At 43.3% G+C, this 27,147-nt stretch overlaps 1 protein-coding gene across 4 annotated transcripts in view; it reads left to right on the top strand.

Moving 5' to 3' along the window:
- Positions 1–27,147, top strand: part of LOC142254544 (alpha-1,6-mannosyl-glycoprotein 4-beta-N-acetylglucosaminyltransferase-like) — a 48,640-nt gene that overhangs the window by 16,632 nt on the left and 4,861 nt on the right. For 2 of the 4 annotated variants that reach the window (XM_075325651.1, XM_075325653.1), the window contains exons 2-4: positions 19,458–19,613; positions 23,521–23,685; positions 25,565–25,670. In XM_075325651.1, the coding sequence (XP_075181766.1) occupies positions 19,491–19,613; positions 23,521–23,685; positions 25,565–25,670 (394 nt within the window). In that variant the 5' untranslated portion in view covers positions 19,458–19,490. Of the gene's footprint in view, positions 1–11,488; positions 11,548–19,457; positions 19,614–23,520; positions 23,686–25,564; positions 25,671–27,147 lie in introns of those variants that run through there. The other 2 variants (XM_075325652.1, XM_075325654.1) reach the window with 2 other exon arrangements.

Raw genomic sequence — 27,147 nt, 5'->3', positions numbered from 1 at the left:
CCAGCAGTGAATAACACAATACCCTCCATCTCCAGCCAATTATGTGTGCATCTAGCTGATGGGGGGGCCTCAGAAGCAATGATACTGGGGGGCCCTTGTTGTTCAGTCTGGCACTGTGCACAATCATTAACTGTTTTGGTTTTTTTCTTGTTTGTTTCCACTATTCGTTTCTCATTTTTATTTATTTGTTCAATATTTAAATTAAAAGGACTAACCTTTCTTTTGCCATTTTTGTAATGTTGCAGAAACACAGGGGAAAAACAAATCCGCGCTTGCAAATTATGCAAACACAGGACACATTCCTTTTTATTTGCAACCTAATTTACTTAGGATAGGATAAAAAACAAAACCCAAATGGAGTGAATCCTGCAGATGTGACTAAAAATCACCTTTTATTTTTAACTTTATAAATAAAACTAGTTGTACTACCCGGCTTCGCCCGGGTTAATAACTGTTGTTAACAAAATAGAATGTATTAACATTCCCGGGATAGTAACTGTCTCTCTCCCATTCTCTGTCTGTCTCCCCCTCTGTATATATCTCTCTGTCTCTCTATCTCTTTCCCTGTCTGTCTCTCACTGTCTCTGTCTCTTTCTCCGTCTGTCTCAATCTCTTTCCCTGTCTGTCTCTTTCCCTGTCTGTCTATCTATCTCTGTCACTTTCCCTGTCTGTCTCTTTCCCTCTCTTTCCCTGTCTGTCTCTTTCCCTCTGTCTCTTTCACTGTGTCTGTCTCTTTGTCTGTCTCTTTACCTGTCTTTGTCTGTCTCTTACCCTGTCTGTCTCTTTTCCTCTATTTCCCTGTCTGTCTGTTTCCCTGTGTCTGTCTCTTTGTCTGTGTCTGTCTCTTTGTCTGTGTCTGTCTCTTAACCAGTATCTCTTTCCCAGTTTGTCTCTTTCCCTGTCAGTCTGTCTTTTTGTCTGTGTCTGTCTCTTTGTGTCTGTCTCTTACCTTGTCTATATCTGTTTCTTACCCTGTCTGTGTCTACTTCTTTCCCTGTCTGCGTCTGTCTCTTTCCCTGGCTGCATTGTGACACGCCAACATTCCATATAAGGGCGTGGCTGCGCATTCTTCTGAAGTTCTGGCTGCACTGTGGCTCCCAGCTCCATTCGCTTTAATGGAGGCAGTTTTTTTGGTGAATAACTAAAGCGCGGGGTTAAAATTTCCCCTCAAAACATAGCCTATGACGCTCTCGGGGTCCAGAAGTGTGAGTGTGCAAAATTTTGCGGCTGTAGCTGTGATGGTGCAGATGCCAATCCCGGACATACACACATACATACACACACACATTCAGCTTTATATATTAGATAAATTAAATCATTACAGATCCATCATACACAAGTGTGAAAGAACCATGTCTGTGAGAACCAATAGAAAACCAATACCGAAATATATATATATATATATATATATATAATGAAAAAAAACAAAACCTCAGAATAATTGTATCCATGAATAAATACATTGGGCCCAATTTATAAAAGCTTTCACGACTGTATTCTGATGTAAAAATCTTTGAAAAGTTTGCAAATTTTGGACAGAAGCTGCGCTAAAATAATGCAACTTTTGGCATTCTCAAAGCATTTCGACCAACTCCGATAAAGTTGGTAGTCTCGGGCATTCGCTATGCCACAAATTTTACTCCAGCAGGGACTGGATTTGCGGCAAGGAGCACACACAGGTGAGCGCCATTTGTCCGGCATTCCTGATGCATGAAGAAGTACACGCCTCTTAATGAATCCACAGCATTGGACTCCAGCACATCTCTTCATCAAGACTGGTGTAGACAACGCCGGTCTTGATTATTGGGCCCATGGTCCGTGGAGCAGTTTGCTGTTGCCGTCTTGTTCTTAGGGGCTAAAGCTTATGGCAGATGTAGGATACATCCAAACAGAACATGAATTGCAAAGGTTAAAATCTGCTGTGAAAATCTGCAGCGGAAATTCATCTGCTCTAGATATAATTGTACATGTTACAGATTTCTGCAGGTGGATGACATTTGTTAAAGACTTATCTACTTTACTGATACTGTAGATGTTGCTAATATTCCACTCAGAAAATATATATGGAATAGCCACAGAATATTTGCCATGTAAGAACATGGTCTTGATAAAAAAAAGTTTTCTATCGTTTGGTGCATACATATTCAATACAGACCTTTGTAGACTGCTCACCTTACCACCTACTTGTTTTCCCATCCATATCTGTCCTCCTGAGTCCTCTATAATCAAAGTGGTCAAGAAAGAAAGAAAGAGCAGAATCAGGAAAAAAAAACGAGGTGCGCTGAAATGCCAGGCTAGGCTCAGGGTGCGCTGAAATGCCCGGCCACGCCCAGCGTGCGCTGGACTGCCCGGCCACGCCCATAGTGCGCTGAACTGCCCGGCCACGCCCATAGTGCGCTGAACTGCCCGGCCACGCCCATAGTGCGCTGAACTGCCCGGCCACGCCCATAGTGCGCTGAACTGCCCGGCCACGCCCATAGTGCGCTGAACTGCCCGGCCACGCCCAGGGTTCCCTAAGAACTTCGTTATCACATTTAAACAAAGAACAAATGAAGCAACAAATTTGGATGCTAAAATATATGATTTTTATTAGGGCTACAACATGTACAGGGTGCTGTGCTTGGTTTGCACAGTCATTAAGTGCAGGCAGACTCCCTTTAAAATACACTGGTTAAGTGTTTTTCCCAGTTTACAGGAGTTCAAATGTTATATTAAAGAATGTTCCCTGTTTTTAAAATGAAAATTGTCCCTTTGGAATATAAATTTGGTTGCTATTTTGCATCATTCAGTGTAAAGATCGGAGGTCACATTCCAGCCATTTTGGCTTTGTCCATAGTCTTGTACCTAATTTCTCCAGTGTGTACTGCATATGTTAATATACTCATATATTATATGACAGGGGCAAGGTTCAGAAAACAGTGGAGGTTGTTTGTTATATATGTATGGGGTATATATATATATACACCGTGTGTATATATATATATATATATATATATATATATATATATATATATATACACACACACACACACACACACACACACACACACACACATATATATATATATATATATATATATATATATATATATATATATTATATATATATATACATACATACACATTTTATTTACACATATATATATATATATATATATATATATACCGTATTACCGTATATATATATATATATATATATATGTGTATATATATATATATATATATATATGTATATATGTATATATATATATATATATATATATATATATATATATATATATATATATATATATATATACACACACACACACACATACATACATGCACACACACTTTAAAATAAACAGCTCTATCTGTAATAATAATAAAAAAATTGCATCCTAATCCATTGTGTGTTTCTGAATAATGTGGGAGTTATATGAAGTGATTCGTTGGCTTTATAATGAAGCTGAGCTTGGCCAAACCAAAAGGACAAAAGGACAAGATGTGGCTCACAATCCAGGTGGAAAGATTAGGATTATTAGCATGTAACATTCAGTGCTGAATAAATGATTTACAGAGCATGTGCATCTCAACCACCGCCCTGTCGTCCCCTTTCTGTTCTTAATAACAGTAAATGATTAAAAACGTAAGACCTGGATATTCTTGTAGCAGGGATTGTCCATTGCTCCATGTGTTTAAAGCCCTGAGAAAGTAGGAACCTTGGTAGAAAGGATCCTCTTCAATAAGGAATGACATAATAAAGAGGCACGAAATATTCCTGTGTTCCAGCACTCATGCAGATGTATAAGGCTGCTTTCACACATCCGGTTTTTGCAGTGCGGCTCAATCCGGCTCAAAAACCTATGCAACAGATGCGGCGAAAAAAACGGATCCATTGCATGCGTTTTTCCATGCGGCCCGTCCGTTTTTTGACGGATGCAGCTTGATACTGAGCATGCGCAGTGCAAAAAAACGCATCCGGAGGCCGGATGCATTTTTTGCCGCAGGACGCCGCATCCGGCGTCCATAGGCTTGCATTATAAATTGCGCCACATCACGTCGCAATGTGTTTTTTTTCGCCGCACAAAAAAACGTGCCAGGCAATGTTCCATCCGGCTGCTGCATGGGTTAAATATGCCGCATCCGGCAAAAAACTGACGCAACGCAAGGCCATGCGGCACAATACAGCGCTAATGCAAGTCTATGCGGAAAAAACGCAACGACGGCAAAAAAAACTGTTGCGTTTTTTTCTGCAAAGCGCCGTATTGTGCCACTCAGCAAAAAATGGATGTGTGAAAGCAGCCTTAATCAGACATGTTTTGTTTGATTTTTGATCGGATAGCACACGGACAGTACGCTGACGCAATAGGGCTGTTTTGATGAACGATTTTCTCTTTGTGCGACAGTGTGAAAATAAAAAATAAAATCGCCATTATGCACTATTCTCTTTGGTGAGACTCATCCATTCAAGTCTATGGGTGCGTAAAAAAAAAAAAGGAATCATGCCACGCAGAACCTCCATGTGGCGTCCAATTTTTACAGATAGAATTTTATTGTTTACTTAGGAAACATTATTTAATTGTGTATATTTTTCCATGTAGATGTATAAACATATAGTAGATTGCACAAGGACATAAAAAACCAGTCACATGGCTGTAACTCAGATGACAATTGTCTGATGAACCTCAAATGATTTATCATACGCTCGTCTGCAGTCGGGAGATTGGCAGCATTTATGGAACTAAATAACTTAGGGCTCAGTTGGAGTTGCAAAATGTTTCATGTTCTAGCTTCTCCAGGTAGCAGACTCCTCATTTCAAGGGTTCATAATCAAAAATATCCTTACTTGCACCTACTAACAGGGCATCCTATAGATAGTCTAATAATCTATCATTATAGGATTTGTCCCATACCCATGGAATAGACAATAAATGTATGATCGCCTAGTGTAAGGGGGTGCTGGGCTTTGAAGTCCCCGCCTTGACGGCGTCAATCATCACCACAAGACAATGATTTAAATAGTGTTGATGTGAATAGTGTCTTAATGCTTGTTTTATGTATGTGGCCAACTAGTGGCTGGTTTTTAGGTACTGCTCCTTAGCAAGGTATTTGAGGTGGCAGGGTCAGTGCACTATATTCACTTTATGGGGAACCTGAAAACAAAAAAACACCATGTGCACTTAAAGGGAATCTGTTACCATGTTTTTACCACCTAATCTGAGAGCAGCATAACATAGGGGCAGAGAACCTGATTCCAGCGATGTGTCACTTACTGAGCTGCTTAGTGTAGTATTGATAAAATCCCTGATTAATCAGCAGATCATCATTGCAGGACTACTTAGCATGCTGCAGGTAGTCCAACATATTTATGAGCTCTGTATAACTGCAGCAGAGAAAACATTGATTTTATCAAAATGACAGCAAACAGCTCAGTAAGTGACACATCGCTGGAATCAGGGTCTCTGTCTCTACATTAGGCTGCTCTCAGATGAGGTAAATATAATATAGTCATGCATGTGGAGGCAAAATAGATGTAGAGTTGATTTAGAGTCAAGTTGAGAACAGTTCTATGCAGGTTTCTGAACACTAGAGGCCCAGAGATCGGGGTAGCTGTGGCATGGCCCAAGACCAGTATTACGCCCTGTGCGCACACTGAGTTTTTTGCCACGGTTTTTGCTGCAGAAAAGGTGCAGTTGTTCATAACCTTTCTGCAGTCCTTTCCCAGCAAAATCTATGGGAAATCCAAAATGCTGTGCGCACACTGCGTTTTTTTTCCCTACAGGTTTTGCTGCAGAATTTCTGCAGCAAATATAAGTAGCATGCCATTTCTTTTCCGGTATTGCCATAGATAATGATTAAAAACCGCAGGGACCTACCCACGGAAAAATCGCAGCAAAACTGCAACAAACCGTAATAAAACCGCATGCGGATTTTGGGTGGGTTTTTTGCCGCGGGTATGGAATTCTGCCAGAGGGTGCGGATTTTTCTTAAGAAACACAAATTTCCCAGTGCGCACAGACCCTTAGAGCAGCAAGTGCAGGACGAGACAGCAGAGTACACTTATCCCACCGTAGGGAGAACCAGAAGTCAACCCGGGCAACTCGGGTGCAACTCTTTCCAGCAGTCCTATAGCGGAGTGCTGGCATAGACTTGGGTGAACAGGGGAGCACAGAGAAACCCAGTAGACTAACTTTGTCCAACAAAGGTCAGAAACCACTAGCAGGAGCGGGATCCCAAGAGTTGAAGGTGACCATGGCCGTACAGGACGCCATGACTTTACTGAGTGGAACCATGGTGTGAGATAGTGAGGGAGAGGGCAGTGGAACAGCAGCGGTAGTACCAGTGTCCATTAATCCCTGACGGGAAGTTCCTGGTTTGAAAGTCCACACACACCATCAGGAACCCTGCCAACAACAACCCCTTTCCCCCTGCTCTGTGAAGGGGACCAGGGCATGAGCCAAGCAGAGAGTGGCCAAGCCGAAGCAGAGGTTCACCACCACGTTGGGGCCTGGCCCACGCACCTGGCCTCATCTTTTTATCAGCACCAGGTCTAACAAACAGATATGAAGAACAGGTCTTCAGATGGTTACTTTTGTGAGTAGTCATGCACAGAAGAACAGATCTAGATGCACCTATACTGGTTTAAGGGTTGGAGAGCTACACTAAGTATGATAAGATGGAGATAGGATAATATTAGTTATTGCCAGTCAAAGGGTTGTTTGAAGCTGGGTGGAACTGGAGCACCCCACGGGGCCGGGGTTTCTTTATACTCGTCACCAGGCCGGTGGTGGAGAGGGATGTCGCGGTGGCCTGCCCGGTTTCGTGGCCCCGAGGTGTCTACAAAAGGGGGAATGGATGATGGGATGAGAGGATTAGAGATGTTGGAAGTTGTAGTTGTCTCGTGACGCCACCTGTGGAGTGCGGACAGAGATTTTGCGGCCACTGCTGTCCTCTGGGGCGGATGGTGTTACAGCTCAGATGGTTCGACTCCCCAGAGGCAGAGTCTTGCCCCAGGGAGGGTGATGGTGGTAGTAGTGGCTATTGGCGCCGGAGTGCAGGGCGACGGCGACAGCAAGGACAGGCTGACACAGTGGTTGCAGTTCCAGGTCTTTACTCACTGTATGCCGGTTCCTGCCTTGATGGGCCCCAGCCGATCCCGGGTAAGTCGGAGGTCAGAACCGGTGCGGTAGTCTGTGGACCCTTCCTCCTTGTGCTGTGTGAGTGGGTCCCTGCGGCTTGAAGCTACACAGGGTCTCCTGTAGTTGTCATTTAGGTCCCGTCCCATTTGCAGGCAGCGCAAGTCCTTTTTGGGGACTGACTGTGATCGTGGCTCAGGGCTCTATTTGCCATTGTGCTCTGGGATCTTGTGGTGGCCAGAGGGACGTGAAATCCCCCTGTCCGGAAGATACTGGTGGAGCAACATGAAGTCTACGCCACCTTAGGTCTCTGCACCCTAACTGCACCGGTTCCAAGGGAGCAATGAAGCTCTCCCCTCAGCAACCATGTTTTCTCCTGTCCCACAGGAGCTACCGGTAAACCAGCTCCTCTCCTGTCGGCTTCTGCAAACCAACTCCCTGTCTGTGTATGTGTCAATGTCCTCCTACTTCCCTTTGGTGGTCGCTCCTCCCCTGAGTCCCTGTCGCTAGTGGGTGGAAGCCCCAGTGTTTGCATAGCATCCTTAAGACCCGATTCTAGACCAATCCCCAGAGGGGAGGGCAACCTACTGATTGAATGGAATGAATGGATATGGAACCGGTACCGACCTCCTCCGAACCTAGGATGAGTACCACACCTTAAGTGAGGTGCAATACCCTGTGGCGACTGAAGCCTCAGGCGCGCCACATAACAGTGTGGTGGGGAGTGCATGATGGGGAAAAAGTGGGAATCTCTGGTGCTGCAGTGCGATTTCTATGGGGACGTTTTGGCTGTTTTTATACCAGTAATGGGTGTCACTACTGGGGAAGGTGTTTGGGGGAGGTTGGGGGTCAGGATCTGGCTTTCACTACTAAGGGGCTCTAAATGTGGCTCGCGACCCTTTCTCGGTGCTGAATGTGAATCTCAAGGTAAAAAAAGTGGAGGACTACTGAAATAAAAGGGATGATTTACACAGGCTTGTAAATACTGATGGAATCAGAATATCGTTCTGTTCCTGTACAGCATGGTGATGTCCTGTTACACAGTGCGATATGCTGCTGATAAGAACTTGTTTGCTGCAATAATGAACTAATAACCTGACTTATGAGCATTTTGTCAGAGGATCGCTGGCATGTTTACATTGGCTCATAATTGGGAGCTAGCGTTCTTATAAACTCTTCTGATGATAATGGACAGATTTCTATACCCCTAAGGAAGTGATCTCTGGTTATAAAATTTCAACGTACCTATTGAGAGAATATTGAGTTCCCCATTGACTTCCATTATACTCTGTAAACGAGTTTCGAGCACCCGAGCATCAAAATGCTCGTTACGCTTCCGAGCACCGAGAGGTTCGCTCATCACTAAGCATAGAAATTAATTTTTCCTTCTGGAAAACATTGTGTGTCTTTGAGAAGATAGAGGCTATGTGTCCACGGTAAAAGGTCCCTGCGGATTTTTTTGCCTGAAAATCCGCGACTTTCGCGGCAAATCCGCACCCGCGGATTTACCGCGGATTTGCCGCGGATTTGCCGCGGATTTTGATGCGGATTTTATTTTTTTTTTTTTTCCCCATTCAAAACAGAAAATCCGCACCAAATCTGCACCAAACAATTGACATGCTGCAGATTTTTCCACATCAAAATCCGCGGCAAATCCGCAGCGGAAAAATCCGCAGCATGGACACAGCATTTCCAAAATGCTATTGAAATGGCTTGGAAGTGCTGCTGCTGCAGATTTTCGGCAAATCCGCGGCAAATCCGCGGCAAAATCCGCGGTAAATCCGCGGTAAATCCTGTAGCGTGGGCACATAGCCAGAATGTTCTGATCTGTTAAAGGTAATGAAAAAAGTAGGTTACATCCCGCTGATCAGCCCACAAGCAAAATGCTCATTCTTCAGCTGATTTGTTGCTTTATGTAGCATGAATAAATCATAATCATTCTGTACACATCAATTGTGTTGCCTCATGTGAATAGGTTTGTAAATGGCCAAAGATTGTCACATTGCTACTGCAATGCCCTGCAGATGAGGTAAGTGACATGGCATACTTACAGCATCGGGGACCGGAAGTGACTGGGTGTGAATGCCCGGAGACAGTGGAAGGAACGGAGACAGCGGGCAAGAGTGGTGATAGTGAGCTTAAGTCCACATGCTCATCGAGTTCTTTATAAATAGAAGCGGGGTCTGGGGGTAAGACCCCCAGGTAGGGAAGGTTTGTGTGGTGCAGGGGTGGGTGAAGCCCCCCCCTTGCATAATTAAGTTATTAATGAATTATGCAAGGAGTTGCTTTTGCTTTACACCCCTTTTCCCCCTGCATCCTCCCGCCATGGGGGTCCTAACCCCAGACCTACGCTTCTACAATAAAGAACTCCATGACCACTTGGACTTAAAAAGGAAACTCTGGGCCACCTAGTCTGTTAATGATTAGCTTATTTCCGATCCCACCCACTAACTCCGGGCACTCTTGCACACTCTCCACCACACCCGCTATCTCCAGGCGGTCACCCCAATCACTTACAGTCCCCGATATTCCAAGTATGCCAGCGATATAGCTAATCAGGAGAACTATACTACAATAATTAGGAGGTATTTGCTAATATAATCATTACAGCTACTATATATTGGGGGTAGGATCTTGGAGATGGGAATAACCCTTTAAGTTATAGGATGCCCTAAAAGATAGGCAAAAAAAAAATAAATCAGCAAACAAAGGGTAAAAATTTACATGATTCCAAAAATGAATTTTTTTTAGTATAGAAAAAAGGTCACAGTTAAACAAAGTCACAAAAGATAAGAGAAAAGTAATGTAAAAAAAAATGCAAAGGAACAAACGGTAGAATTGAAAATATAATGATATAGACTTAGGAGTTACATAATATCAATTCTGAGTAACTGCAATGAGCCAGAACAACCGTAGAGTAGTAAATAGAATAATTAGACACAATGAGCCTAGAAACCATAAGTACAATAAATCAGCTAAATTATGGAATACAGTATCTACTATAATAAGTATTGTACAAGCCTGATGATACATAAAAAATAAGAATATGTTGTCTATACAACCACATTGCGCTATATTATATCTATATGTATGTGTATATATATATATATATATATATACTGTATATGTGTGTATATACTGTATATATACATTATGTGTGTGTATATATATATATCTTTATACTAGCTGTACTACCCGGCTTCGTCCGGGTTAACAACTGCTGTTAACAAAATAGAAATGTATTCTGCACACAAAAATCACAAAACAAATAGATATAAATGTAATTATAATGTCTGTCTCCCCTTCTGTCTGACTGTCTCTTTCTCCGTCTGTCTCAAACTCTTTCCCTGTCTGTCTATCTCTGTCACTTTCCCTATCTGTCTCTTACCCTGTCTGTCTATCTCTGTCACTTTCCCTATCTGTCTCTTTCCATGTCTGTCTCTTTCCCTGTGTCTGTCTCTTTGTCTGTCTCTTTACCTATCTTTGTCTGTCTCTTACCCTGTCTGTCTCTTTCCCTCTCTTTCCCTGTGTCTGTCTCTGTCTCTTTGTCTGTGTCTGTCTCTTACCCTGTCTGTCTGCCTCTTTCCCTGTCTGCGTCTGTCTCTTTCCCTGGCTGCATTGTGACACGCCAACATTCCATATAAGGGCGTGGCTGCGCATTCTTCTGAAGTTCTGGCTGCACTGTGGCTCCCAGCTCCATTCGCTTTAATGGAGGCAGGTTTTTTGGTGAATAACTGTAAAGTGCGGGGTTACAATTTCCCCTCAAAACATAGCCTATGACGCTTTCGGGGTCCAGAAGAGTGAGTGTGCAAAATTTTGTGGCTGTAGCTGTGACGGTGCGGTTGCAAATCCCGGACATACACACACACATATATAATATGTGTGTGTGTGTGTGTGTGTGTGTGTGTGTGTATATATATATATATATATATATATATATATATATATATATACTGCATATGTGTGTATATACTGTATATATACATTGTGAGTGTATGTTATATATATATATACATATATACACACACACACACCCACACAGAGTATATATATATATATATATATATATATATATATATATATATATATATAATATGAGATCTTGTTGTAGTGGAGGGTGAAGACAAGGTATATATATATATATACATATATATATATATATATATATAACCTTGTCTTCACCCTCCACAACAAAATCTTAAAAAAAACCCCTCTCCATTAGCCTCAGAATGAGAGACAGGGGAGGAAGTGGTATCAGCTTGGACTAATATAATGAAGAGCTCAGACCTTCTTCAGAGGAACGCCCACTTAACTCTGAGCCCGCAGCTCCTTCAGCAGAGCGTCAGAGAAATTAGGTCTTGCAAATAAAAGAAAGGCTGCTCTAGAAACTTTATCACTAGTTTTGACCGTCTTAGTCGGGTACAGACATGTAAGTATACATTAATTTTATATACATTATCATATGCTGAGCTCAGGGAGTCCAGAAACCTCCCGTGAAGCAGAATGGATCCACAGCACAACACCTTGAAGTTTAAAGGGAACCTGTCACCAGTTTTTTAGTGTATGAGCTAATTCTACCACCTTACTCTGCGTCTGTGCTGCATTCTAAAAAGTGGTATATTATGTCCTGACTAGAGTTGAGCGGACTTCTAATAATCCGGGTCCGGCGGATCCGTCGCGGGTTGGAAAAGAAGTCCGGATCTGATCCGGGATCCGGACCAATGTATGTGAATGGGAAGCGGATCTGGGAGGAGAGAGAGATAGAGAGAGAGAAAAAAAAAATCCTGGATCCGGATCGTGCAGCCGGATTCCCGCGACCGGGTTGGACCTGGATCGGACGCTGAAACCGCGCGGATCCGGATTTTTACAGTTCGGATCCGCTCAACACTAGTCCTGACCATATGTATATTGCCCAAAAAACCCTTTTGAATAGCTCCCTCGCTGTATGCAAATGTGACTGGTCCGATGGGTGTCTTTGCAGCGGCTCCTGTCCCTCCTCTCCACTGGTAATCGCCATCCCCCAGATGTGATTGATGTGCATCATCCACATAGCCAGACAAAATCTTATGCCTGTGCAGAGAGATTGCGTTTTGCGCAAGCGCACTTTGCATTACCCTGCTGCAGGCAAAGCCTGAAACCTAACTGCGTATGCATCGGCAGCAGCACAGAGCAAAGTGCGCCTACGCGTACCATTATCTCCCTGCGCAAGCGTGAGATTTTATCCGGCTATGTGGATGATGCAGGACACATCATCCACATCAATCACATCGGGAGTACGGCGACTACCAGCGAAGAGGAGGGACAGGAGCCACTGCAAAGACACCCATCGGACCGGACCGGTCGCATTTGCATACAGAGTGGCAGCTATTCAAAATATTTTTGGGGGATATATGGGGGGGGGGGTCAGGACATAATATACCACTTTTTAGCATGCAGAACAGACGCGGGTGGAGTGATAGTATTGGCTCATGAGCAAAAAAAACTGGTGACAGGTTCCCTTTAACAACTTCTTAATGCACAATTCAATATTGTATATGCAGATTATTTTTGTCAAGTTTTTGGTGTTTTTCATTTGTTCTTATTCATCTCTAAATTTATTTTTTTTTATACTTGTAGTCGTGGACAGGGTTTGGGGTTTCCAGATATTTCTGTCAGTTTCATCAGTTCTGAATTGTTAAAAAGTCTCAACATTTTTGCACAAATGTTTTCCATCCGCCCCATCCCCCCAACACCAGCTCTCCTAAGTCATTTTACGTAAGTCTGGATTTTGTGCTACATTTTAGCAAAATATGTGCAGTAAAAAGTTACAAAAAAAAGTTTAAAGACAAAAATGAAGAAGATTTTTTTTTTTTATTTTGTACAAAATTCATGAACCATGTGCACCATTTGGAAGATTTCAGCACAATAAAAAAATAAATAAAAAAAAGACAAAACCCCAAATGATGAATTGATCATTTGTTTTTTTTTGTCTTTATTTATTTATTTATTTTTTGGGTTCTAAATGTATCATCACGTTCGTGCCTCCGGTACGTGTTTGACAGTTTTTTCACGTACCGGAGGCACGGAGACACGTGGACATATGATTTCATAATGGTTTGGACACACGTAAGTATTTTGGAACGGAACGTGTGTCCGTTCCGTACTTACGTGTGTTCCTCACGCCGACATGTCCACGTGTTCTCCAGCATCACGGGTGTCACACGGCCAGCACCTGTACCACACGGATGTAGTGTGGATGCGGTCCCGTGTGACACGCACCGGAGAAACACGTGTCATTATTTTAAAATTAAAAAAAAACACATAGTTACCTCCACCAGCCCTGCAGAATCTTCCGCTCCAAACAGTTGCTGCCGGCCGCCGCTCGTTATGAGCGTGTAAAGGAGGTGGGCGTGCGGTCACGGGCGCTAATCTCCGCCCCTCCGCTCAGCGGGGAGTGGGTGGGGCTGGAGCCGAAGATCAGAACCCTGGACAGCAGCGAGGACCACGTGAGTATGTAAATTACTGGTTCTCCGTGTGTTATCGTGGATAGCGCACGGAGAACACACGTGGACCGCACGTACCGGAGACACGTACTTACCACACGCAACACGCAGGGAAAATACGTGTCTCGCGGCACTGGCGTAATTTCCACGTGAGTGTGGCAGAGGCCTATGGGAGAGGCAGCATCCAGAGTGCATGAATCGGAATCTATTCTGTAGAATCACTGCATCCATTACGCAGTGTTTCTGCAGCGATTTGAAGCGCACGTGCACTGCCAAATTGCTGCAGATTTTATAGCACGGACTTGCGCACATAGCCTTAGGCCGGTTTCACACATCCGGCTTTTCGCCGGTTTGCCGGATCCGGCGCTCTCCCATACAGTGACTACAGTACAGTGACAGCGCAACAAGCGCCGGTCACATGCTGTCATGTGACCGGCGCATGTGACCCGGAAGTTACAGCGCTGTCGCTGTACTGTATTGTCTATACGGGAGAGCGCCGGATCCGGCAAACCGGCGAAAAGCCGGATGTGTGAAACCGGCCTTACCCTACTATAAACCTCATCGATGTGTGTTTCTAATAAGAGGAAGCCACCCCCTCTATGGTAGCTTTGTGACTGGTTGTTCCATCAGTATTTTGCACCTGTGCTGCCTCTGCCTTTATCATGGAGCCTGTTGCATCCTGGAGTATATTGGTTTTGTGACTCTGTGCTCTGTGTTGGTGAGTAATTAGGCGGCTTTTTGTATGATTTTTTTTTTTTTTTAATTTATATCCTTTTGTTTTTCTATAACCAGAATGCCTGTTTATGTCACGGTGTTCTAAAAGCCATACTATAGAGAACAATCAAAGTGAAAAAAATAGAGATTCCTGTGCCAAACTATGCTAGGTTTGGGGGTGCAGAACTTTGCAAGATTGCAATCCATATATAAAGTTATTAAAGGGAATCGGTCACCAGATTTGGCCCCCATAAGCTGCGGCCACCACCTGTGGGCTCATATATACAGCATTCTACCATGCTGTATATAAGAGCCAAGGCCGCTGTGTAGAACGTAAAAATGACTTTATAATACTCACCTAATAGGTCGGTGCGGTGCAGACTGCTCAGATGGATGTCTCCATTCTCCGGTACCGGAGCCTCCTCTTTCGGCCATCTTTGACTGCCTTCTTCTGAAGCCGGGGTGCATGACGCGTCCTATGTCATGCACACGTGTCGGCATTGAGGTCCTGCGCAGATGCACTTTGATCTGCCCTGAGGAGGGCAGGTCAAAGTATTGTGCGCATGACGTAGGACGCATCATGAACCCAGGCTTCAGAAGAAGGACAAAGATGTCCGAAAGAGGAGGCGCCGATACCGGAGAACGGAGCCACCCATCCGACCAGTCTGCACCATACCAACCGTTTAGGTGAGTATTATAAAGTCATTTTTACGTTCTACACAGCGGCCTGCGCTTCTATATACAGCAAGTTAGAATGCTGTATTTAAGAGCTCACTGCTGGTGACCGGCAGCTTTTAGGGGCCAAATCTGGTGACTGGTTCCTTTTAAGGGGCAGACAAAACATTGACACCCAAGAGGTAAGGGGAAACATTCCCACCTCTGAAACAGCTGCTGTTAGGCACAGACAGGTAGACTCTGATGAGCTATTGGTCCATGAACTGTGGTTGCACAGGGGTCCTCTTCTGTCTATTTACCCCTGGAGCCACTACTGGGAGTTCTCAGTTTAATCAACTGGTATCTAATTACAGACATGAATGACTGATTTTCTAGCATTGGCAAAGAAAATTCCTAGTTTAATGAAAATCATGATATACTATGGGCCCAATTCACACCCCAATCTTATTGAGGCCATTCTGGAGTGACACTCCTGATTCATGAATGTGGAGCCTCTGATGAGTGGCATATGCCTCCGTGCGCTATGCCAGAAGAGTCTCTCCAGTCAGGCACTGGAGTGAGATTTCTGCAGTATGGAATGCCACCGCTTGTCATGAATTAGGCGAGCGGTATCGTCCCGCTCCCACAAAGTCCCCGTTTCTTCTCAGCTGAGCCCATTTTGTCAGAGCTGGAAGAGACCGGTGTGAAGATGCCAAAAGTAGGAAAATTTGGGCTCAAATCGGAGTTACACTTCCCTTTTGTAACTTGTCAAAACCTTTAGGCTATTCACACACGTTGCAGATTTGGTGCAGACATTTTCTCAACCAAATCTGCATGTTGGTAAAAAAAAGCGTCAAAAACCAGATGCGGTTTTGGTTCAGTTTTTTATGTCATTGAAGTCAATGGGTGAAAAAGTAAAAAACTGCTGCTAAACAGGACCAATTGACATGCTGCAGATTTTTTTTCTGCATCAAATTCTGCACCAAAAGCGCATGGAAAAAAACCCGCACCATGTGCACTGCAAATTCAGGATTTTATTGACTTTACTGGCTTCAGCAGATTCATGCAGATTTTGATGCAGAGTTAAAAAAGAAACAAACAAAAGAATGCTTCAAAAACAACAGCGTGTGCACAGGGTCTTACTCCAGAATTCTGGCATGAAAGCTTTGATTAATGTAATCCTTTGCATTTCAAATTATCACAATCTTCAAAACCCTTTCTGTTAGTGAATGGGAACATTCTTAATATCCAAACTCTGTAACCTCTAACATGTCTTGCAACTTGAAGCTTGGTGGGGTAATTAGTTCACACTTTTTTTTTTCTTTTTTATTTCAATGTGGACTTTAGCACATTTCCCATAGTGATTTAATGACTCCCATTGTGGATTTTGCTGTGTATTAGAAAACTACTTAAAGGGAATCTGTCACCAGGTTTTTTTCTCCCCCATCTGAGAGCAGCATAATGTAGAAACAGAGACCCTGATTCCAGCGATGTGTCACTTACTGAGCTGTTTGTCATTTTGATAAAATCACTGTTTTTTTCTGCTGCATATCTAGCAGTTATACAGAGCTCATGAATATGCTGGACTACCTGCAGCACGCCAAGTAGTCCTGTAATAATAATCTTCTGCTGATTAATTAGGGATTTTATCAAAACTACACTAAGCAGCCCAGTAAGTGACACAGCTGGAATCGGGGTCTCTGCTCCTACATTAGGCTGCTCTCAGATTAGGTGACAAAAACCTGGTGACAAATTCCCTTTAAGTGTATGTGCTTAACACATGGTGTTTTTTTTTTTTTTCTTCAGGTGCCCCATAAAGTGAATATAGTGCACAGCAACGTCAACACAATATTGCTGTGCACATGTTTCAGCTTCATGTCACTTCTTTTTAGTGTTTGGAAACCCTGAAGTGGTTAAAAGAACATTCTCACTCTTTGGGCGGTTTCCTTGTCATGTATTTTTATTTCTTCTTTGGCGCTGTGGTATTTGTCTCTTTTTGGTGTCATGTTTTAAGTAAAACTGCTTTTTTTTTTTATTTTTTATTTTTTTATTACTGCCTGCGATTTGTCATTGACAAACCTTTATTGATCCAGTCATGTACAGATTATGTGTATTTAATTTGTTTCCACAATCGGAAATGCACTGACAATGCATATGCGTTTGTTTTTTTTTTTTTTTACCTACAAATTTTTTTGCATCTAATGCAATTCTATGGGGAAAGATCTGCACGTGAAAACTCGACAAAATGTGCAAGGGAATTTGACAAGCTTGTCGATTTCCAAAATGCACCATAGGTAAAAGAAAAAACCATAAAATACAGCAGGCATGAGATTTCTATAAATCTCATTCACTTAGCTGGGAATGTAAGGCACAGCACTTTTGGTGCATACTGAAAATACAGTCAAAACTCACTAAAAACTCAATGTGGAAAGTGATTGGTGAAGCAGTTTCTGCCTAGAAACACTATGATCCATGGCCGGAGAGGGAATAGCCAATTTGAATAGATCAACAGCAGCTCAAACTGCAAATTTGTGGTAGAAGTACGAGGTTACATGGTGTTGACGTTTGTCACGAATTGCAAAACAAATACATGTTGCATTTTTTTTGTTCTACATGACAAATCTGTTGTGTTAACCTACCCCTTCAATTAGGCAATGCTTAAGGGTATGTGCACACATTTGAGATTTGGTGCAGAAATGTCTGCACCTTTTCTACACCTTGGTGGCAAAAACACTTGGCTTTTGGTGCAAATTTTTCCCATTCATTTGAAACGCCCAATCAAACCACTCGATGCGTTTTCCCCCCAGGATAAGCGGCTCAAGTGTAATGATAAGATATGCATGATAAGTAATAAGTGTCTACATCCAAAATGATAGCTATAATGCAGGTGCCCCAATGATAGCTAGCAGCCACGAAATAACCTATTATGAGGTGCTATAATAGAAGGAACTGTAATAAGGTGCAAATTTTGTGTAACAATAACCACAAAGAACTTAGCTGCTGTGATGGAAATTGATATTAATAAAGTGCAAAGTATATGTAAATACTGATAAAGTGCAAATGCAGGATGGAACAGTATATTTATATAACAGGAAAGCACTTAGCTGCCGTGATATGATGACCATTGACCACTAATAAAGTGCAAGTGCACAATATTACATACAGGAGAGCACTTGGCTGCCGTGATATGATGACCATTGACCACTAATAAAGTGCAAGTGCACAATATTACATACAGGAGAGCACTTAGCTGCCATGATATGATGACCACTAATAAAGTGCAAATGCACAATATACATACAAGAAGAGCACTTAGCTGCCGGGATATGATGATTACTAATAAAGTGCAAATGCATTAGTGCACAAAATATAAAGTGTGTATGGCAGATGTAGTGGAGCAAAGCCTGCATGTAGGGTCTATGGTGCCAACATAATCCAGGTAGAGGTCCCCTTACGCTGGACTCACATGAGGGTATGGCATCTGATGCGAGAGCATCGGATGTGATATGCTAATGACCCCTGGCTCAGGCTCTGCTGTGAGCATGAGACGAGTGTCATGCATCTTGCGATCGGATCACAGCTGTGAAGCTGAGTGCGGGTGCTGCGGAGGAGAGGGAGGGGTTAATTCTCCCATCTGCTCCATTGTCAGCCTGTGTGTATATCTCACTGCACTGGGATAACATCCGAGTGCAGTCCGATGTATCTCTCGCATCCATTCACTTGAATGGGTGCGAGAGATACGGCTGTAGCAGAAAATCGCAGCATGCTGCCGCTTTTCTCACATCCAGAATCTGGATGCGATAAAAGCTGCCCAACTGCTCGCCTTCATTCACTAACATTGGTCAGAGTGCAATGCGAGATTTTCTTGCATTGCACTCGTCCAATTTTTCACGCTCGTGTGAGCGTACCTGTAAGAGAAGAGCATAGAGGGGAACACAACAAGTGAGGAAAAAAAATGTCCCACTATTTTGGATGAGAATGAGTATTATTATTTTTTTGTTTAGTTATTCACTCGTGGGACCACAAAATAAGATATAAATGTTGCTTCAAAATTTTTGTAAATATACATTAAAGTTTTAATTTACTAAATTGCAAATCTCATATTTATCTCATATTCAGCTGCTTATTACAATAGATTGAAACAATGCATTAAAGCCATGGACCTGTGTCAGACAGATCAAAAATAGGTTTTGACTTTTTAGCTGTATTTTAAATAAAAAAACCTGTTGCCATCCTGCTGTATGTGATCAGAGAACCACATGGCACTACTTTCTCCATCATATAATGTAGTAAAAATCCATGATCTATTTCTATGGTTGATTTTCTGCTAATCCAGAAAGATTTTACTCTAGGATTATTCTTTCCTGTGCACAAGTGTGTGTGTGTATGTATGTATGTATGTATGTATGTATGTATGTATATATATATATAATATATAATATATATATATATATAATACAGTACTATAACAGTCTTTATTTATTTTTAGACAAGAACAAAATATCACTAGCTGCCCCGGAAGATGAGAAGTTCCCAAGTCTGGAAAGTTCTTTCTATTTTGTTTTTTGGCCTTTGTGTCACAGTTCTGATTAACCAAGGTCCTGCTGATGTTGAGTGCCCAGACCCATCTGATCCCTATCTCCAGGTAAAGAATGAAGGCCCAGATTCATTTGTGGTGTTGTGGTTTTTTTTTTTTTTTTTTTTTTTTTTTCTTTTTTATTCTTGAGTATTCTTTGGGGTAATTACTTAGCTTTATTAAGCTCCGGCAGGGCCCCCCCTTCACTGGGCCCCAGTCACAGTGGCAGCAGAGGGGCCCAGCAGTGTCGCTTCAGCCACTGCACGCACCGCTAAATTCCATGTGAAGCCCTTTTAGGGCATCGCAAGCAAATTAGTGATGTGGCCGGAAGCAAGGAGAGTGGTGGTGGGGCCCATTCAGCTGAAATGCATCACAGCTCACAGAGTACGCCACGCGTCATCGGAGCCGGGTAGGGTGAGTAAAATGTTTTTGTTTTTTTTCTTTTTGTGGCAGACAAACATACAAGGAGAGGCCCTGGAAGGGGATCTATACAAGAAGGAGGACATATACTCATATACCAGGAATGGGCCAAAAACCAGGACGGGAACATTATAGCAGAATGTGCCCAGGAGGTGGATGGATATATGTCATATGAAAAAGTTTGGGCACCCCTATTAATGTTAACCTTTTTACTTTATAACAATTTGGGTTTTTGCTATTTCAGTTTCATATATCTAATAACTGATGGACTGAGTAATATTTCTGGATTGAAATGAGGTTTATTGTACTAACAGAAAATGTGCAATCCGCATTTAAACAAAATTTGACCGGTGCAAAAGTATGGGCACCTCAACATAAAAGTGACATTAATATTTTTTAGATCCTCCTTTTGCAAAAATCACAGCCTCTAGTCGCTTCCTGTAGCTTTTAATGAGTTCCTGGATCCTGGATGAAGATAGATTTGACCATTCCTGTTTACAAAAAACTTCCAGTTCAGTTAAGTTTGGTCGCCGAGCATGGACAGCACGCTTCAAATCATCCGACAGATTTTCAATGATATTCAGGTCTGGGGACTGGGATGGCCATTCCAGAACATTGTAATTATTCCTCTGCATGAATGCCTGAGTAGATTTGGAGCGGTGTTTTGGATCATTGTCTTGCTGAAATATCCATCCCCTGCGTAACTTCAACTTCGTCACTGATTCTTGCACATTATTGTCAAGAATCTGCTGATACTGAGTTGAATCCATGTGGCCCTCAACTTTTACAAGATTCCTGGTGCCGGCATTGGCCACACAGCCCCAAAGCATGATGGAACCTCCACCAAATTTTACTGTGGGTAGCACGTGCTTTTCTTGGAATACCGTGTTTTTTTGCCTCCATGCATAACGCCTTTTTGTATGACCAAACAACTCAATCTTTGTTTCATCAGTCCACAGGACCTTCGTCCAAAATGTAACTGGCTTGTCCAAATGTGCTTTTGCATACCTCAGGCGACTCTGTTTGTGGCGTGCTTGCAGAAACAGCTTCTTTCGCATCACTCTCCCATACAGCTTCTCCTTGTGCAACGTGCGCTGTATTGCTGACCGATGCACATTGACACCATCTGCAGCAAGATGAAGCTGCAGGTCTTTGGAGGTGGTCTGTGGATTGTCCTTGACTGTTCCCACCATTCTTCTTCTCTGCCTTTCTGATATTTTTCTTGGCCTGCCACTTCTGGGCTTAACAAGAACTGTACCTGTGTTCTTCCATTTCCTTACTATGTTCCTCACAGTGGAAACTGACAGTTTAAATCTCTGAGACAACTTTTTGTACCTTCCCCTGAACAACTATGTTGAATAATCTTTGTTTTCAGATCATTTGAGAGTTGTTTTGAGGAGCCCATGATGCCACTCTTCATAGGAGATTCAAACAGGAGAACAACTTGCAAGTGGCCACCTTAAATACCTTTTCTCATGATTGGATACACCTGCCTATGAAGTTCAAAGCTCAATGAGGTTACAAAACCAATTTAGTGCTTTAGTAAGTCAGTAAAAAGTAGCTAGGAGTGTTCAAATCAAGAAATTGATAAGGGTGCCCATACTTTTGCAGCGGTCAAATTTTGTTTAAATGCGGATTGCACATTTTCTGTTAGTACAATAAACCTCATTTCAATCCAGAAATATTACTCAGTCCATCAGTTATTAGATATATGAAACTGAAATAGCTGCTGCAAAAACCCAAATTGTTATAAAGAAAAAAGGTTAACATTAATAGTTTGTATTTACCCTTTGAATGTACCCTGGAGGGTGTGTGTGTGTATGTATATAAGTATATGTGGATCTCTATCTATCTATCTATCTATCTATCTAATTATATATATATATATATATATATATATATATATATATATATATATATATATATATATATATATATATATATATATATATATATATATATATATATACCAGAATGTGCACAGGAGGGGGATATATACACCACTAGGGACCCTGGACGGCGACACACATACAAGAAGGAGGACATATATACCAGAAAGGGGACAAAAAACAGAATGGGGACATATATACTAGAATGTGCACAGGAGGGGAATATACATACCAGGATGGGCTCAGGATGATATATATTCCCAGGATGGGGGACATATATGCCAGGAGGGTCTCAGGATGGGGACATATATACCAGGAGGATGACATATATGCTAGGAAGAAGACAATAAACCAGGATAGGGACATGCTTACCAGGAAGGGCCCAGGATGGGGATATATATATACCAGGATGAGGACAAATATACCAGGAGAATATTATACAGAGGGACAGTGTGTGTGGGGGATATTATACAGAGGAGCAGTGTGTGTGTGTGTGTGTGTGTGTGTGTGGATATTATACAGAGGAGCAATGTGTGTGGAGATATTTATACACAGGGGTTTTGTGTGTATATTATACAGAAAGGCAGTGTATGTGGGGGAATATTATACATGGGGCAGTGTAGGGGGTATATTATCAATTTTCTGAGGAAAAAATTTCATTTTCTGGAACAACTTCAAGAGTGCTAAGGGCTGCTTCTCACTTGCGAGTTTCTCGCAGTAGAGCAATGCGAGAAAAACTCGCATTGAAATCGGACACATGTTAGTGAATGATTCAGCTCTCATCTGCGATTTTTTTTTTTTTTTCTCAGTCCAAATCGGACCGAGAAAAAAATCGCAGCATGCTGCTTTTTTGCGAGTTTCTCGCACCATTTGTCCCAATGATTTCCTATGGAAGGGGATTAAAAGTAGCATCACACACGCGCACCACCGTTCACATTTGCGAGTGTGGCAGTAACTTCGCACATTAGATGAATGTGACAGCACATTCCCATAGGTTAATTAAATGACACATGTGTAATAGCTTTTATCTAATTAAGATGTTGCATGAAACTAGCATCGCAATCGCAACACACACGCGAGCAAAAAGCATCGCACTTGCGTTGCACTCGCACCTAACGTGAACTAAAATCAGCCGAGTATTTTTCAGCCCAGTCGGACCGATTTTACTTGCATAGATGTGTTTCCACCCTAACACTTTTGGTCATGTGTGTGGGTACTATATAATATACAGGGTGAGCCACTTATATGGATACACCTAAATCAAATGGGAATGGTTGGTGATATCCACTTCCTGTTTGTGGCTCATTAGTATATGGGAGGGGGGAAACTTTTTAAGATGGGTGGTGGCCATTTTGAAGTCGGCCATTTTGGATCCAACTTTATTTTTTCCAATGAGAAGAGGGATATATAAAATGTCAAACCTTTTCAGAATTTCACAAGATAAACATTGGTGAGCTTGGTTTTAACGTAACCTTATTAATTCATTAGTTATTTCCAATTTTATGACCACTTAAAAAATGTGTTCAAAGTGTTGCCCATTATGTTGGATTGTCAATGCAACCCTCTTCTCCCACTCTTGACACACTGATAGCAACGCCGCAGAAGAAATGCTAGCACAGGCTCCAGTATCCGTTGTTTCAGATGCTGCACATCTTGTATCTTCACAGCCTAGACAATTGCCTTCAGATGACCCTAAAGATAAAAGTCTAAGGGGGTCAGATCGGGAGACCTTGGTGGCTATTCAACTGGCCCACGATGAAAAATCCACTTTGCAGGACACTGTTCATGTAGGAATGCCGGGACCTGACACCCATAATGTGGTGGTGCAAAAGGTACATTTGTGCCCAATATTTGATTAGTTAGCCGAAAACACTTAGAAACCCTAAACTCTGCCCCCCCCCCCCTAGTCGCAAACCTAATAAAAAAAGAAAACAGGCACAACCCGGGATTTCCGTTCATGTGCAGCTAAACGGATGCTGGGTGTAAGCTTCTTGGCTTCAGTAAGGTACAGTGCGCATGACCGGAAGTGCTAAGGTCTCCGGATCATGCCCAGTGTGCATCCATCCTCTGCCGGTCGCCATGAACAGTGAGGTATGTGCGCGTCACTGCGCATTCATCAGCATGTTAGTACACCCACAGGGGCGTGCTACCATGCTATGTGGACCGCCTAGCCAGGGAACAAACGCCTTCGAGACTAGTCCCCTGCCTCATTAGTATATAATATACGATCTTTAGAAGTTCTTTTTCTAAAGATCTCTTTATTTATGCTAGTGTATACAGGGACAGTTAGGCAGAGATTAGCAATATGCACCCAGAACTGCTCATGGCTCTGGGTGCTTATGTACCACCCCGGGGTTCGGCCGGCTGCCGAGCCGCTCGGATCCGTGCTCGTTGGTGGGTGGCTCGAGCTCCTCATGGACCCGGGGGTCATGTCGCTCTGAAAGGGGGGTTGGCGCTACACGTAGGGACTTTGGTGGGGAGGTCCATGGCCGGAGCCGCGGTTGTTTGTAGGGGATTTGAGTTCGTGATGCCACCCATGGGTTGTGGTGAATGGATGGACACCACCGCTGCCGTTGACTAGGCTCCCAGGGACGGTGTTGCGCAGCTTGGTGTTGACCCCTCCGTGGGTAGGGGGAGTGATGGTCCCGGGGGGCCCGAGGGAGGTGCTGAGGCGGGGGAATGGATGGTACTGGCGTGTCGGTGCGGTGCGGCGCGGCCTGAAGGCACTGTTGTACTCACTATTACAAACACGCTGGAGTAAACCAAACAAGATGGTGAACGGTGCCCGCAGCCGGCTGCGCTTTTCCCCTTTTCAGGTTGGTGGTTTCCGCCTTTCTCCTGCACCTAACTTGTGTAGAAATGACAACTCCTATGCCTGAGCAATGGTAGTCCGCTCCCCAGCCTGCTGTGTGCCGGGAGAGCCCTTTTTGCCCGCAGATGCTGGCCCGTCGGGTCTCTATGCCTGGGCGGTGGCTTTACCCTAATGGTTGGGCTGTTGTCTTCAGTTGGGTCTTAGATGGGAAAAGGGCCTAAAGTCCAGTCCTCAATCAGTTGATTTGACTCAGCCCAGTTGTTTTTGGGCCTCGTACTGGGTCTGAGTACCCCTCCTGGTGCTCTGGTTTCCAATCGGTTCCCCGGTTCGGTACCGGCGGGCCACCGCCCGTCCCCGGTCCCTACGATTCCACCGGCTGTAATCCCAGCTCCTGCAGACGGCCACCACCGTCTGCCTCCTTGCCAGAGGTGACTGGGCTCCAACCCAGACACCTGTTGTAGACTATGGCAGACCTGGAAGCAGGTCTGCCCTTGAACTTCACTCCACTCCACTTCACTGTCCAAACTAGATTACTCCTGTGCTCCCCTGCACTGTTTTTCCTGCCTCAGGGCCTGTGAATTCCTCAGTGGGCGGAGCCAACAGCCTGGCTCCACCCCCTGGTGTGAACATCAAACCCGGAGGGAGGTGACAAGGGTTTTGTAGTTTGGCTGCTGTCACCTTATTAAGGGGGGGAGGTGTTTGTGTAAGGGCCTACCTGTGACAACCTGTCTAGTCCAGGGCGTCACACATATTGCACCGAACAGGTTCACTTTAATGTGCAGTGCTGAACCACTGGTTTACATTTTCCAGATTTCATAAAAAATAAGGGATACATTTTGTTACTGGGGATTGATTTGTGCATGACACTCAACATGTTCATTCTATCATTGGCTTTATAGAGACTAGAAGTACAGGAGAATCGCTTGTTTGACGTGAATCAAGACGCTCTACAAAATCTTAACATTCCCTATAAATATCTACTGGGTTCTCACTCTGGAACCAAAAGTGAGTATGCCTGTATCTTAACTTTTGGAATTTGTTGCAAATGGGAATCTGCCGATGCTTTGAAGTAACATCTCTTTAGCTGACAAGCCCTGCGATGTGCTGCTTGTTATTAGAAAAGGGGGGAGGGGGTAGTCAAACACATAAAACATTCATATACACAGACATAATTAATTGTAAATAATGTGTACATGCTCTGATCAGCAAAAAGCTCACAGTTGATCAGACTGTGCAGTGATAAAGTCCTCTAGAGAAACTAGTAAAATAAATGAAAAAATAATAAACCTAAAAGTTCAAATCACCCACCTTTTGCCCCATCTAATATATAAAGCTGAGTGTATATGTGTATGTATGTCCGCTAAAGCACTGTCACATTTACAATTACAAAATTTTGCACAGACACCCCATGTGACCCAGGGAGCGTCGTAGACTATGTTTTGGCGGGAAAATGTAACCCCGCGCCTTACAGTTAAGGGTGCTTTACATGCTGCGACATCGCTAGTGATAGCTAGCAATGTCGTGCGCGATAGCCCCCGTCCCGGTCGTTGGTGCGACATTTGGTGATCGCTGCCGTAGCGAACATTATCGCTACGCCAGCGTCACACGCACGTACCTTTTCAACGACGTCGCTCTGACTGCCGAACAATCCGTCCTTCAAGGGGGAGGTGCGTTCGGCGTCACAGCGACGTCACTGCAGTGTCACTAAGCGGCTGCCCAATAGCAGAGGAGGGGCGGAGATGAGCGTCCGTAACATGCCGCTCACCTCCTTCATTCCTCATTGCCGGTGGACGCAGGTAAGGAGATGTTTGTCGTTCCTGCGGTGTCACACATAGCGATGTGTGATGCCGCAGGAACAACGAACCACCAGCGGCATGCACCACCAACGATATTATGAAAAGGAGCGACGTATCAACGATTTTTGACGCTTTTGCGATCGTTGATCATCGGTCTTTGGTGTCACACACTGCGATGTCGCTAACTGCGCCAGATGTGCGTCACTAACGATGTGACCCCCGACGATATATTGTTAGCGATGTAGCAGCATGTAAAGCACCCTTTACTCTCCAAAAAATCTGCCTCCATTAAAGTCAATGGGGCTGCGAGCTATTAGGTTATTAATAGGAGCTGTGATTGGTTGCTATAGGAACAAAATAAATTGTTAGTATAAGAAGCTTATGTGTGAGGTAATAAGATGTCGGAGGGGAGACTGATCAAGAGAGAGACAGAGACAGACCGAAAGAGAGAGAGAGACAGACAGACACGGACGGGGAAAGAGACAGGAAAAAAACAAATAAGCCAGCTCAACTCAAAAATGGCATGTATTATAAGATGTGCACTGCACTAAAATTCCAAACTGTACTATTTTTTAAAATTTGAGATTTTTGACAAATTGCAATTTCTTGAGCTGCCCCGCCATGTCACGGCAAATCTTTGGTGCAGTCCTACTCTAAAATATTTTATATTTAGAATGTGCCATACG

Source organism: Anomaloglossus baeobatrachus, chromosome 10 (assembly GCF_048569485.1).
Source record: "Anomaloglossus baeobatrachus isolate aAnoBae1 chromosome 10, aAnoBae1.hap1, whole genome shotgun sequence".
NCBI lineage: Eukaryota > Metazoa > Chordata > Amphibia > Anura > Aromobatidae > Anomaloglossus > Anomaloglossus baeobatrachus.
The sequence above is the reverse complement of the archived record's forward strand: the minus strand, read 5'-3'. Positions and strand labels throughout refer to the sequence as shown.